The 14,736-nt window shown below is 36.5% G+C and overlaps 2 protein-coding genes across 3 annotated transcripts; one reads left to right on the forward strand and one right to left on the reverse strand.

The window, feature by feature from the left end:
• Positions 1 to 278: 278 nt before the first annotated feature.
• On the forward strand, positions 279 to 3,500 carry LOC146538007 (inner nuclear membrane protein Man1-like). The gene is made up of 2 exons (XM_085186379.1): positions 279 to 405; positions 494 to 3,500. The coding sequence occupies exon 2, from the start codon at positions 502 to 504 to the stop codon at positions 2,806 to 2,808; it is 2,307 nt and encodes a 768-aa protein (XP_085042505.1). The 5' UTR covers positions 279 to 405; positions 494 to 501; the 3' UTR covers positions 2,809 to 3,500.
• Positions 3,501 to 4,081: 581 nt separating this feature from the next.
• On the reverse strand, positions 4,082 to 8,726 carry BckdhB (Branched chain keto acid dehydrogenase E1 subunit beta). 2 transcript variants are annotated; one of them, XM_085186380.1, is made up of 8 exons: positions 8,284 to 8,726; positions 7,979 to 8,115; positions 7,509 to 7,652; positions 6,524 to 6,679; positions 5,871 to 6,042; positions 5,402 to 5,547; positions 4,863 to 4,949; positions 4,082 to 4,274 (listed from the first exon to the last, which is right to left on the reverse strand). In XM_085186380.1, exons 1-8 carry the CDS (start codon positions 8,420 to 8,422, stop codon positions 4,134 to 4,136), a joined length of 1,122 nt encoding a protein of 373 aa, XP_085042506.1. In that variant the 5' UTR covers positions 8,423 to 8,726; the 3' UTR covers positions 4,082 to 4,133. The 2 variants fall into 2 exon arrangements, with proteins under 2 accessions (XP_085042506.1, XP_085042507.1); XM_085186381.1 differs by having other exon boundaries at positions 8,199 to 8,338.
• Positions 8,727 to 14,736: the final 6,010 nt, after the last annotated feature.

Genomic DNA, 14,736 nt, shown 5'->3' on the forward strand with positions numbered 1-14,736 from the left:
TACGCATGGAGTCAATAATTTATTATTTATAAATAGATTTTATTGATGATTTCTTTATTTTCTTATTTTTATTATTATATTCCTAATTAGTTCTGAGATCTTTAGTCATTGAAATAAAATAATCACCGCATTTTCATTCCTTAAAACTGATAAATATAATATATATTATCACTTAATAAATTTTATCTAATAAAAATGGTGTTTATTTTTACCTATCTCATAAATTTAATAATTATATTCGGTTAAAATAGTACACAACATTATTTTTAAATATAATATTTATTTCTAAATAATGGCAATACAAAGTTCTAAATGTAACGTTCGCAGCGCGTGCGAGATGACGCGCCGGTGAATTTTGTATTTTAGAAATTGACGTCATTTTACTGTGTACGCTCTATTTATAAGGTGAATTCTTTTATTATTTACAATTTAAATGTTGTCTCTAATGAAATATTAGGTGAAAGTGTATTAAAAATGTACAATTCTGTTGCAGATTTCACAATGGCCGATCAAGTAGATTCAATGTCAGACGCGGAGCTCCGCACTAAACTTGCCGAGCATGGGTTCCCTATTATGCCAATTACAGCGTCTACAAGAAAGTTGTTAGTGAAAAAGTTAAAAATGGTATTGGACAACAAAACCAAACCCAGGTACAGTGTGGACGCTAAAGTCGAGAGTAGACGTTCTTTAGCCAGGTATTCCAGCGGTGAAGAATCTGATTTAGAATCTAATAATGCGAAAGAAAGGCGAGGTCGGCGACTGACAACTGGCGGGGCTATGCTACCTCCTGTGACTAACAAAGCTAGACGGACCCCATTAAAAAAAGATTCACCTATCAAACGTGATGCTGATAAAGGCTCTGAATCCGAGGATGAAAAATCACCAGTCCGCACTCATGAAGAAATTGAAACTGTTACAACAAGAAGAATAACCCACACCTATGCGACAAATGACCAAGATGACTACGAAACTGGTTCAGATAGTGATGTTGACAATGATAAGAAAACGTCCAGTCCATTTAGAAGTAGCTCTAGGTCTAGTGATTACATTTCTAGCACTCTACCTACTAATGACGCGTCAACAAGCCCGCCCAAAACTTCTATTTTTTCCCGCCCATCTTTATCTCAGTCAAACTATTCACCATTATCGTCTTCAGACCAATTGAATTCTATAAGATCTAGACTCGGCTTAACTTCATCCTTGGCTGACAGGCCATCTCTTAGTAGTTACACACCAAGCTACACAACTAGTACATACCAGCCCTCAACATCTACAATTGATGAAGTAGAATCTCCGTATTTGAGCAATTTCACAAGACGGCTATCAGCCCTTAAACCTGAAGCTCAGAAAACAAGTTTCTTAGACAGAGATACAACCAATGGTAGCACATTGCTCTCAAGAAGGTCATATGTGACAGGAGTAGCTAGATCTGACATAGTTGACTATAAAGCGGCTAATGATAAGAAATTTCTTAAAAACAATCTTGTTTCTCTTGCTCTGGTTGCTCTTGTTGCACTTTTTTTTTTTTGCCTATTTTTTATGTATATAGTTAAAAAAAACGACATCACCTCAGTTGTTGATGATCAGAATAGTGTAATACCAATATGTCAATTAAATATACCCGGGAACAGACCAGGGATAAATTGTGTCCCAAAAGAGCATGTCAGTTACGCTAAAGATTTACTTAAAGTTTTACATCCAGAATTAACTGCCCGGTCAGCAGCATACAAGTGTGGAAAGCCTGGAGCTTTACCCTATCTTACTGAAAGAGAAATAATTGAGTTAGCAAGTGCCCGAGCTGATACAGCTGACGTTAGTCAATGTAGGACAGATTTAAATAACTTGCAAGTGTTACTTGTTCACAACCCAAGATGGGGCTTGAATGTGGTTCAACTTAAGAATTTGTATACGAAAGATGCTGAATATGTCCCACTTTCTACAACTGATGTGGTTGTTCAACAAAGGAATAAAGGCACAGTCGCCTTAGCGTTATCTGATCCCTCTACACCTATATCTTGTCTGTTTGTAAACACTTTATATTCGGCTGGTTCAACTTTTATTGTTATAGGAATTTTATCAATACTAATATTAGGGTTGCAAAGGTTTTATAAGTACTATGTAAGCTACCAAAAGAGAAAAAGCGATGAAATTTACTCAATGGTAGAACAGATAATAGATGTGATTTCTCAAGAGACTGAAGATAGCGGTGTGCCATATATATCCGTCGACCATGTGAGAGATGCATTGATATCTCCACAGAATAGGGAAAAAATGAGTTCCACTTGGGATTCTGCTGTCAAATTCATACAGAAAAACGAAAGCAGAGTAAGGATGGAAGTTCAATCAGTTGATGGCGAGGACTGTAGGGTATGGAGGTGGGTGGCATCGCATAGCAGCCCCAAAAGAAGCACATCATGGCAGGGCCAAGCTTTCGAAACTCAGGAGGGTTCAGTAAACAATCTAACAGTATCGCCGACGCCATGTTTGAAAATCCGTCATATGTTTGAAAAGAATGATGCAAACCCCAGCTTAAGGACTGTCATCCAAGACGTTATTCTGGAGAAATGCGATCGCTGCAACATTCTGCATATAGATATAGAGAGGACGTCATGCTGTGTGTATGTAAAATGCGCGACGCCGGCCGACGCAGGAATCGTATATAAGAGTCTACACGGCTGGTGGTACGAAGGCCGTCTTATCACAGTAAAATACTTACGCCTAGAGAGATATATGCAAAGATTCCCCAATTCACCTTCTTCAGGAGCATATCTTAAATCGTCCCGCTCGAAACGATCCTGGGATGAATAAAACTAACAAAGTTATATTTATTGCGTACAAAACTTTAGAATTATAATTTTGTGTTTTTTAAAGGATTGGTTCTAATTGGATAACTAAAACAATTAGATTTTTTTTATTGTTACAAATTTTTGAGCATGCTCTCAAGTTAGAAGCGGTCCTTTGATTAATAAATAGTTTGCATAATAGTGTTTGAAGTTGTTGGTCAGCTCTTACAGCAAGCTGAGGTCTATGATCTTGAATTTATTGTGAGAATTTTCTAGAATTTTTCCCTGAATATCTAGAAAAGTTGAATAGAAAGATACATAAGATAGTATCAAATAAAAAATGAATATGAATTGACCCTCCACCTCAACCAAATAGCACCCTCGTCTTGCAATTAAATATAAAAAATAGTTTTGACATTGTAAATATTGGACATCACAAGAAAAATGTAATTTTTATCATATTTCATAAGTTGCTAGATACATAATTTGCATTTGTTACTTGAATTTACTGGTTTTAGAACAAAATATTTAAAATAAATAACATGTTTAGGTTATAATAAGTATACCACTTTTGTCGCAATGGCACTGTTTCTTAGTGTGTTGATTTCTTTGATTTATGACATTAATTTTTAATTTAAGTATTTTACTAACTACATTTATCTTCTAGTGTTATTTTTTATTGATTGATTTTCACTTTTAATAAATAATTTAGGAAAATTTTAGTTGCATTATTTTTCCTTTGTTTGATGATAAAAAATTAAGTTAACCAAGGAGAGATCGGGTGAGCAAGGCCCATCCATTCCTCCGAGAGTCGATCGAACGACTCTCAAATATCGCACTTAATCAGATGGTGATATATCAGACATCCTTAATACATACATATACTGATATAAATATATAGGATAAACAAAAAAGAATATATTTAAATTGTAATAGAATTTTCTAATGAATATTTATAATGATTGGTCATAATTTGTTATCAATAAATATTTGAATTACAATGTAAGCATTCATTTTGTATATAGAGCATTACATAGAGTATAAGAAACGAGCCATTCTTGCGGTTTCGCCCCGTTGTCTGCAGGTATAGAAATCAAAGCTATGTAATATAGCCCATAGCATTCAATGATAAATGGACATAAAGGCACAAAAATCCACTAGTAGGAACCAGTAATCAGCTTTATAATATTAATATACCTAGATAATAATAATGTAGGGTTAAGTAAGTGATTTCCAAATCAAAATATGAATGTATTGAACTAACATAAGTATTTAAAGAAAAAGAACACTAAAACACATATAATAAAATATATTTTTATTAATATTATCCATATAATTCATTCAATTATTTCAATATTTAACAAGCTGTGCGAGTGCTTCGAGACAGCGCCACTTGTCGGGCAAGTAGAAGGGCTCGAACACGTGCGGGAAGGGGGAGTCCCAGCCCGTCACGCGCGACACCGGCGCCTCCAAGTGCAGGAAACACTCTTCCTGTTGTTATATGGAAATAAATATGTTTAAATATCTATTGGAATAGCGTTTTACTTTGTATAAGAGAATAATATTTTGCAAATTGTAGTTCATAAAAAAAAATATATTGTTAGATTTAGGTGAAAAAGACAATAAAAGCAGTGGAATTGTTTCAAACGGATACAGTTGCTTGTAGGCGGAAGCCCTGATTGGAAGGTATCTAGTGTGTAGTGTTATTCTTGAGTGATACATGGCACTTATTGTAATAACGTGGAACCTCTGACCGAGTACGTTGGAAACAAAACATATAGACGGAATATTTTCGCGTATATTTTAAAAACGTTAACCGCTTCCGTTTTCTAACAATATATATATTTTTACATTCTATTCTTAATCTAAACATTTCTCTTGTTATTATAAAAAAATCTTTACATATGTGTATATATGTAAAGATTTTTTTATACATAACAGATTACAGAGCGTACCTTACATATTTTCTATATTTTTAGCCTATAGTTTATAAAACTAGCTAAATACTATAGTAAAATTTTAATTAAGTTTTTTTTATTATTATTATTTAAACTTAACATAAATTTATTTAATGATTACCTGTACAGTAGCTGCTATTTCAGCTCCGAATCCAGACGTTAGCGGTGCCTCGTGCGATATTAGTAGTCTACCTGTTTTCTTTACTGACTGTGAAAAATATAGTATAAATTAACTTTATAAAATTAAAAAAATACATTATTTTAAATAATCAACTGAAGTCAAATATTAATAATAGTAGTATTGTGCTTAAAGGCACAAAAAAATATGTATTTTTTTTCGGATCAGTGAGATTCTACTGTATTAGAAGGTCAGTATGTACTAGTCAGTGAGTAGATATTTTCGTAAAAAAATATATTTGTAACCGAGAGAATGACAATTTTCACGTAGCTTGATGTATGGCTTAGTTGTCTCGTTTGGATAGTTTCTAAGCGACGCGGGTTCAAATCTCGCTGCATTTTTAATATTTTCATACATATTTAACATTTTCATTGCCATCGCTTTGGTAAAAAGGCGACGCGACGTTGAGCTCCACTCTTAACACTAACTTCCTCTGCAAAAAGACACATACATACAATTGAAAAATAAAATCCTATACCAACATTACAAACAGTATCGACGTCCCAAGGCGCGATGGACATCAAGTCAATGACTTCACATTGCACTCCTAACTTTTCTTTGGCCATTTCCGCGACTTCTAACAACACGTGGATTTGAGTCCCCCACGCTACTAAAGTTGCCGCGTCACCTGAACGGAGGATAATAGTTCAAATCTTTTACCCAGTTTCTCCAATTTATAGTAGGTATTTATAAAACCAAGTTTGCACTTTTATTGTATTTAATATAACCATAAATAATATTATATAGAGGTCGTCATGGCGCAGTGGTAGGTAGTGGTATCTGTCTGTAATAATGCGCGGCGTTGTATTCCGCCACTCAACACGCAATGTCTTAAAATTTTGGGGAATGTCATAACTGTCTCATAGAGTATAAAGTTGAAAATAAAATGTTAACATAGTATCAAATCACTATATGGAAATGCTGTTCATTGTGTCCGGTCACTACACTCACCTTCCCTCAAAACTTGTGCTTTACCAATAGGTATAGTATAACTGTCGACTGGCACTTCTTCTGCAGCAGAACGATATAATATTTTAGGTTCTAAGAATAAACAGGGATCTTTCTCTTCTATGCAAGAGAGGAGTAAACCTTTGGCAGTTATCGGACCTCTTGGTACTACTATCTGTAAAAAATACATATGTATATAATTCATTTTAAAATAAAATGGTTTTTTAAAAGTGGTCCTACTTTATAACTCCTTCAATATCATGTTTGTTTATTAAAAATCATACTTTTTTTATACCTTCACTCTGTATCCCGCATATAGCAGGATAGGCAGAGGGAAGTTAGTAATAAGACTCTATTCGCCACGATCTTTTCCATTTTCGAGAAATTGCATGTTGAGTAGCGGAACTCAACTCTGGGCTCTGTCTTGTCATTATTCTATGTCGTGAAAATAAAAATAATAAACCCGAGCGAAAATTAAACCTGCAACCGTCGCGTTGAAACAGTCAGTCGCTGTGCAAAACGACGGATATTTACAAATATCAATTTTCTATCAAAACATTCTTTACATTGAATTACTTAAAATATTATTTTTTTACTTTTTGGTTAAATTATTTTATTTACTAAGAGTATACTAATTTCATGAAATAAAAAAATACCTTAATTCCCGGGGCATGAGCAAAGAAAGCCTCTGGACTCTGAGAGTGATACAACCCTCCGTGACCCACGGCCCCGCACGGCGTCCGCACTGTGAGAGCACCGCACGAGAACTGACCACCCGACCTGTACCGCACTTTGGCAGCTTCGTTTACTAACTAAAATGTATTTTGATATTAAGTAATTTATTTGTTATTAACAATAGTTGATAAAAAATCATTAGCAGTTATAGATAAAATAGTTTTTTAATATAATGTATGGTGCTTGAGAACTGACCAACTGAGCTGTATTGCATTTTAGTAATTATATTTTAAGTCATAAAATATTATAGGTAGTCATTAAGAGTCATAACAAAGTATTGTTGTTTATTAAATGTACACCCATGAGAATTGACCACCCCATACTGTACTTTGACTGTTTCGTTGCCTAGTTAAAAAAAATCTGTTATTGAGATTAAGGTTTAAGTAATAAAACCATTAAGCATCAACTTTTGAATAAATGAAAGAAACTTTTAATTAATTATGAAATATTACATTTTTGTACAAAATAAATATTTTGTTACTCTCTATCACTTTGCAAGGCAGTAAATATTCAACTGTAAATTTAGTATGTAGTTTGTCTCATATTGAAACTGCTTTATAATTATTATGTTTAAATAATACAATATTTGATTCATATTCATTTATTGAGCTTTTTTAGCAGGACATAAAATGTCACAACTAATTTATTGTTGAATTATGATAATTGACTGTTTAAATAATATAACTACATAACAATAACACTTAACTTTTACACTTTTTATTTTAAATTTATATTTCAATTCAACCGTTTTGTAAGATGATGTAAAAAAGCTGGGAAATAAAAGTTAATTATTTTAATTTTTGGTAATTGTAAAGAGGTTACAATTACCAACAAAAATTGTGTTGCGCCAATGTGCCATGGTAGCCTGTTTTAAATATTTTTATAGAATTTAAATATTACATTTACCTGATCAAAAGCTGGGAATATATAATCAGCAAATTGTATTTCAGCGATGGCAGTGGCACCCGCAGTGGCCATACCAATGCCAAACCCTGCGATGCCTTGTTCACATAATGGTGTATTGAATACCCTGTCTTTACCATATTTTTCCTGAAATATAGTGTTAGGAATGATTAATATATAAATATATATTTTTAGCTTTATACTTTTTGCCACTATATGCGCAGTTATGGTAGAGTCTGACTATAAAGGCAATGATTGTGGGTTTGACAAAACAAAGGCTAATTTGAGTTATGACAATCAACATGCAATGTCTTGAATTATGGCAGAAATAGTGTCTTGACACTAGACTCATATGTGCTATGTGCCTGTTACATGTAGGGTACCGTGTGACGGATGTTCAATTTGTGAGAAAAAAAGTACATTCTTTAAAAAGAATATTGAGCTTACAAAAAAAAATACTAAACCAAAAGTACCTGTAAACCTAGAGCACATCGAAACACTCCCCCAAAACCTACATCTTCACCAAAAAGAACAGCTGTAGGATCATTCTTTAATGTTATATCCATGGCATTATTTATAGCCTGCATCATGTTCATTTTCGTACTTTCGCCTTAAATTTACAAAATAAAGTAATATATTTATTAGGAAAAAACACATCAGTCATAAAATTAGAAAATAATTAACATTTATTACTTGTTTCTTTATTTTTTATTTATGTAATGGAGTCCATTATTACAATTTTGGTTATATTTTCTTTTTCTTTAATATTAAAACATACCTTCAACTGGTTTATCATTGTCGGGATGATAAATAAAGTGTGAAGACAATCTTTTTGATGAATTATTGACATTATTAACTACTTTCGTGAGATTTAAAACTTTTTTGGTTATAAAACTAGTCATTGTGCTATGTAACATTCGATATCAAGTAGTGTTGTTGTAAAGAATAATTTAAATAATAATGCGTGTTATCTACAATGGTAATTAGCGAGTTTGATAAACACTGATAATGCATGATGAAAAAATTTGTTTAAGATTGTATTTGTTGGTTTAGGTGTAAGCGGTAATTAAATCATGAATTTTGGTGTTTCCTTTTTAATTTTATATACATATATTCTATGTTATCAATAAACTCTCGTCTCGTAAATTGGAGGTCATTTAAAATATGTAAACAAGTTTTTAGTTTATACTTTATAGTTATACAAGTACATATATTTACCACAGATTAAACATAGACGACTAGACGTCAATGTTACAATTAATAAATTGTGTTCTTATTTAATCTGTATAAAAAATATGTTTGAAAAATAAAAATATTGAGATATTTAATTAATTTTTTTTTAATAATAACTTAAATTGTCAGCAATTTACATAATAACATATACATAATAATATAGAATTTATATCAACGAGTATATAATCAATGGGTAAATGGGTATGGGTAAATAATCAATGGGTTCAATTCCCACTCGAGAAAATGAAGTATTTATTATTTTCATTTCCTCCCTCTGGTAAAGAGGCAAAGCGCGGCGTTGAGTTCCGCCACTCGGCAGCTCTAGAATTAGGCAGAATGTGGGGAACGGAGTGTTTTAACACTAGGGATCACTAGAGGGTGCTTAGTGTTAAGCACTCTGCTTACCCTGCTAAATGCGGGATACAGCGTGAAAAAAAATTATAACTAATATACAAGTCATAAACACAAAGCTGTCTTCTTCCTCCTGGCATTAATCCCGGCTAATTGCCAGGGTCTGCCTTCCTACAAAACCTACTCCACTTTGCACGATCTTTTTGCATCCTCGGTGGTTAGACCATTGGCTCTCATGTCCTGCATCACGACATCCAACCAGCGCTTCCTTGGGCGTCCGGGAGGTCGCACCCCAGGGACCGGTATAGCAAGGCACTTGCGTCCGACATAGTTCTTAGGCCGGCGCGTAACGTGGCCAAACCATCTCAAACGACTCTCTTGGAGCTTATCCGCTACGTCACGGACCCCAAGACTACCTCGAATAAATGTGTTGCGTATGCGGTCAGACCGCGTTACGCCGCACATCCACCTCAGCATCTTCATTTCCGTGACGTGAAGCTCCTGAGTGTGCCGAGATAGTGCTGGCCAACATTCGCTGCCGTATAAAAGAACCGGTCGGACGATGCTCTTGTATATCAGCCCCTTGAGCTTGGGCGGTATTCTGCGGTCGCAGACCACACCAGTGACCTCCCGCCATTTGGCCCAGGCAGCGCTTATCCGGCCATGGACATCGTGGTCGTGCCTCCAGACTCGTGCATAACGGATCCAAGGTACCTGAACTTCTCCGACTTAACGGCTGGCTCAGGACCTATAAGGATGGTGCTCGAGTCCCGGCTCCCGCAGGCCATGTACTCTGTCTTCGACACATTTAGTTTAAGACCGCCGTTCTCAAGCGTACCCTTCCAGAGGTTCACTTTACGCTCCAGCGTCAGTCGGTTCTCGGCAATGAGTGCTATGTCGTCGGCATACATCATCAGCCATGGAGGCTGGTCCTGGATGTGAGCCGAGACAGTATCGAGCACTACATTGAATAAGAACGGACTAAGAGCCGAGCCCTGGTGAACCCCCACCGTAATCGGGAAGGGTCTAGTGTCGCCAACAGCAGTCCTAACCATAGAAGCGGAATCGTGGTACATGTCTCTGATAATCTCAATATAGGCCACAGGGATCCCTTTGGATCGTAATGCCCACCAGATACACTGACGAGGTACACAGTCAAAGGCCTTCTGCAGATCTAAAAAGGCCACATGCAGAGCTCTCCTTTTTTCCCTGTATGCCTCCATCAAAGTTCTGAGGGCGAAAATGGCGTCCATGGTGCCCGATCCTGGCTGAAATCCATATTGAGACTCAGAGACAGTACACTCTCGGCGGAGCCTGAGGTCGATCATGCGCTCGAAGAGCTTCATGGTATGACTCATAAGCTTAATGCCCCTATAACTACCACAATCTTGAACACTGCCCCTTCCTTTGTAAATAGGGGTAATGAAGCTAAGACGCCACTGATGCGGCATCTTACCAGTGTTCAAGATATGATTAAAAAGGTCAGTAAGCATGAGCACACCAAGAGAGCCCAACGATTTCCACGCTTCGATCGGAATGTCGTCAGGTCCCACCGCTTTTCCGTTCTTCATGCGTCGAAGGCAATTACGTGTTTCGTCAAGTGTTATTGGGGCAATAAGTCCGAGGTTAGGCGGTGGGTCGTGATGAAGACTGCATGGGTGCTGAGTATTCAGCAACTCCTGGAAGTAGCTTCCCCACCTCTCCTTCACAGAGGCATGACTACAGAGCAGCGTGCCCTGGGAATCTTTGACGCAAAGACATTTTGCGATATCTTGCGTCACTTTATCCCGGGAACGTGCCAGTTTGTAAATGAGCTTTTGCCCCTCCACAGTTTCAAGTTTATCATACAATGGTGACAAACTTTCACTGCGGGCTCTGGCTACAGCTCTTTTACAGGCACGTTTAGCTACTGTGTACTCCAGTCTGTCTTCAGGAGAGTTGGATTCCTGCCACTTCTTAAAGGCAGCTTTTCACGAGTCACCTCCTGCACCTCGTCATTCCACCACCATGTCTCCTTGTCGATGACACGTCCTCCCCTAGAAAGGCCAAGAACTCGCCTGCCCGCCGCAATGATTGCCGACTGAGCCCGATCCCAAGCATCCTGAGCAGTCTCGGTGTTCGTCGAAATATCGTGACTTTTCACCTCTGCCAGGAAGTCGGTCTGCATCGGTCCATTCAGCAACCACAGCTTGATCCGAGGCCTACGTTTCTCGGCTACTTTCTTCTTCGGAGTGACGTTAAAGTCCATGACAAGAAGACGATGTTGGGCCGTTAGGCTTTCGCCTGGAATGACCTTACAGTTAGTTATAACCCTGCCCATATGACACCGTCTGGTCAATAAGTAGTCTATTTGAGTTGAGTGGGACCCGCTCTTATACGTGATAAGGTGCTGAGAATTCTTTTGGAAGAACGTATTCACGACGGCCAGATCAGACGCAATACAGGTTCTCAGAATGTTTTCTCCCTCTGCATTGCGAAGACCGTGCCCAAAACCCCCGTGAACACGCTCATACGGCTCAGCAGCCTTACCGACGTGCCCGTTCAAGTCCCCCCCAGCTAAGACCACTTCGGTAGACGGCACAGTAAGTAGCACCCCTTCATACTGCTCCCAGAATGTCTCCTTTTCGGCCGCGCTACATCCCGCCTGGGGAGCATAGGCACTGATTAAGTTTGTGATAACGCCCTCAATCAGTACCCTCACTCGCATCAAGCGGTCGGAGCGACGGTCAACTTCAAGGAGCCCATTCTGAAGCTCTTCAGAAAGCACTACCGCTACACCGTTTCTACCCGAAGGTGACCCAGTGTATATAAGCCGGTAACCCTGTCCGATGTTACGGGACTTATTGCCCTTCCAGCGAGTTTCCTGGAGGAAAGCACACTGGACCCGACGTCTCATGAGTACATCTGCGAGTTCCCTGCATCGTCCAGTTAGAGAGCCAATATTCCACGTTGCAAAGCGGAGTTTTCGTCTGGGTACTTGCGTCTTTAACCGTGCCCGTACTTGACACGGTAGCCCTTGCCCACTTGTCGCAGGTGTAGGGCGATGTGCCTGCGCGTCGTTTTGCGGCGACGCCCTAGCCGTACCCAGTTTTTTCTTAGTCCGTTTCATGTACTGGCGGTTTGCGGTTTTCGTGGAGCGACTGCCGTCTGACCTCCAAACCCCTTTGTGGGGAAAACCGAAGGGAGAGGAAAATAGAAGGGTAGGATAGGAAAAGGAAGGAGGGAGCTAAGGAAGGAGGAGAGGGGGGGGGGCACCATTCTTACGGACTGGATGAGGATATAAGAGTGGCGGCTCGAGGATCCGGGGTCGCGTACCCGTATGCCCACAAACCAATATCGGACAGATATTAGTCTGGACCTAAAGCTGTATGCAATATGATATATCAATAAGCAAGCATTTTGCATTTTAAGATATTATTTTAATTGTTTTATGTAAAATAAATATAAACAAGTCCTTAAAGATTAACAAAAAATAAAAAGAAAAAACCAAAAATATGAATCCTCCGGTTTTTTATTAGTTAATAACGTTTTATTTTCTTTCTAATAAAAATACTTCTATTTTTAGTTTATTATTAATATCATATCATATTACGAGTATTTTTGTAATATTAAATTAACAATTTAACACTACCATTACTATAATATATTATGAGATTTTTACAACGACTAGCGTTGCACGCAGATTATTTATTAACAGCAGGCTAGCTCTAGGAGAAATAATTATACAGCCATTAATTTGCTTAATCGCTATATATCTCTGAAGATGAAAGAATTACAATTTATCTCTGCAAATAAATATAACCAATAAATGTTAGATTTTTATAAATGTATTGTAAGGATACATAGGTATCTATATTTAAGAAGCAGAGGAAGTCTATTGTTAAGACACTCCGTTGCTTAGTTTCCGCCGTATATGCGAGACATTCCGTGTCGATTGGCAAAACTCTTTGTCTTTGTATCAGAGAGAGGTAATAAATGTAACTAATTCTTCTCAGAGTTACACAATTGTGCCATGAAATATAACTTTAAATTTGAATTAAAAAAAAACCTTAACCGTAGGTTGAGAGAGTCTTACTGGTTGCGACGAGCGTGTAATCAAAATTTAAATATTACTATAATGTCGCAAAAAAAATAGATAGATTCTTTGCATCTGATGAAAGTAATTTTTCCAAGGTTGTATTTAATTTAACTTGCCTCATTACTTAGAATGTATGGGTCAAATCTCGCAACCAAATTTTAAACCAGTTAGTTACAATTTTCCAATTATATTGTAGTTTGACTAACAAATAGATGTAAGTTTATTTAACTTTCTGATGTTTTATTATAATAAATGAGTAGCCACTTAGTAAACTATGTTCCTAAAATGAACTGAAAGCAGTAAATGGAATAATTTTGTAAAATCTATCCTTAAATACCTAATATTAGTTGAAAAGTGAATAGTTTGTTTCATTTAACACGCTAATCTCAGGAACTTCTTATTCGCATCGAAAAATATTTTTGTTTTATAGTAGGTACCATTTATAGAGGAGGTGGTGATTGTAAAAGTTACGCCATGGTTGCAATTTGTCCAGCTGAAGACAATAGTTTGTAGTTCATATGACATAGTTCTTAAATCGCAAAATAAGAAATAAAAAGGATTCTTAAAAATCATAATCACATTGAAATCTAAACTCAGACAAAAAAAAAATTACGGCTATACATATTAGATTTGCCAATTAGCATAGTTTTTCTTTAACCTTAAGCAAACTCATAATGTTTAGCTGAAATTAAATATTTAATATTAACCTTATAAAGATAAAGTTTGTTTGGTGAACGCGATTATCCCAGGAACTAGGTACCTATTGTTGGTTGTCTCGGCCAAATAGAATGTGTCAGTGAGTGTTAGAAGTTATTTCTATTTGATCAAGGGAGTGTAGTTAGCTAAATGCTAGTACTTTATTTTTGCACGTAACGGGATTTGAACCCGCGCTTCTTGAAAACCAAGTGTGTCGAGCACTCGTGTGTGGAACACCATTTTAAGAAACAGTTAAAAATAAATGCTAGTATGCTATTCAATAAAGATTAAAAAATGTCCACTAAATTATTATCATACTCGCTACATCCTGACTTACGGCTGTAAATTTTTTAATAATAAATTTTTATAGCCATAATTTTATAACAGGTTCTTTAAAAATGGTTTTGCATCACTTTTAAGTAACATTTAACATTTATTACTTTTATCTTACATGCATTTATAATTAGTTAATGTCAAAGCGATAATAAATAATTTGTTTATAATTACAAAATGAGCAGGTCGAGATTTTTTATTAATAATAATAGATATTAGGAAGCTAAGTTGCGTGAGAATATCTAATGCTTACTTATAGATACTAATACAAAAAGTGTATTCTATAAAAACAGTTTAAGTAAATGTATTTGAAATAGTCTTTATAGAGAGAGATTGTAAACGCGACAGGTTGTGGTTTTGATTCCCACTCGAGGAACTTAAATATTTGATATTTTCATTTCTCCATTCTGACGCAAGTGTTTCAATAGCAACAATGTGTTTTGTCACTTGGTCCCCAGGTTCCCTCTGCCTAAATATCTCTACATACACCCAGTGGCGTAGCTAGGGTATTTGCTGCCCTGTGCGGCTTAGGGGACTTGA

This window comes from Heliconius melpomene, chromosome 6, assembly GCF_056956725.1.
Source record: "Heliconius melpomene rosina isolate 202511_hmr_F chromosome 6, ASM5695672v1, whole genome shotgun sequence".
NCBI lineage: Eukaryota > Metazoa > Arthropoda > Insecta > Lepidoptera > Nymphalidae > Heliconius > Heliconius melpomene.

Excerpts from the sequence above, each read along its gene's own strand:
- LOC146538007 (XM_085186379.1), top strand. The coding sequence starts at position 502 with ATGGCCGATCAAGTAGATTCAATGTCAGACGCGGAGCTCCGCACTAAA.
- BckdhB (XM_085186380.1), bottom strand. The coding sequence starts at position 8,422 with ATGTTACATAGCACAATGACTAGTTTTATAACCAAAAAAGTTTTAAAT. Across the intron at positions 6,680-7,508 it reads TATTCCCAGCTTTTGATCAG|TTAGTAAACGAAGCTGCCAA; the intron begins GTAAATGTAATA and ends AATACATTTTAG. Across the intron at positions 5,548-5,870 it reads AGCACAAGTTTTGAGGGAAG|GTGACGCGGCAACTTTAGTA; the intron begins GTGAGTGTAGTG and ends TCCTCCGTTCAG.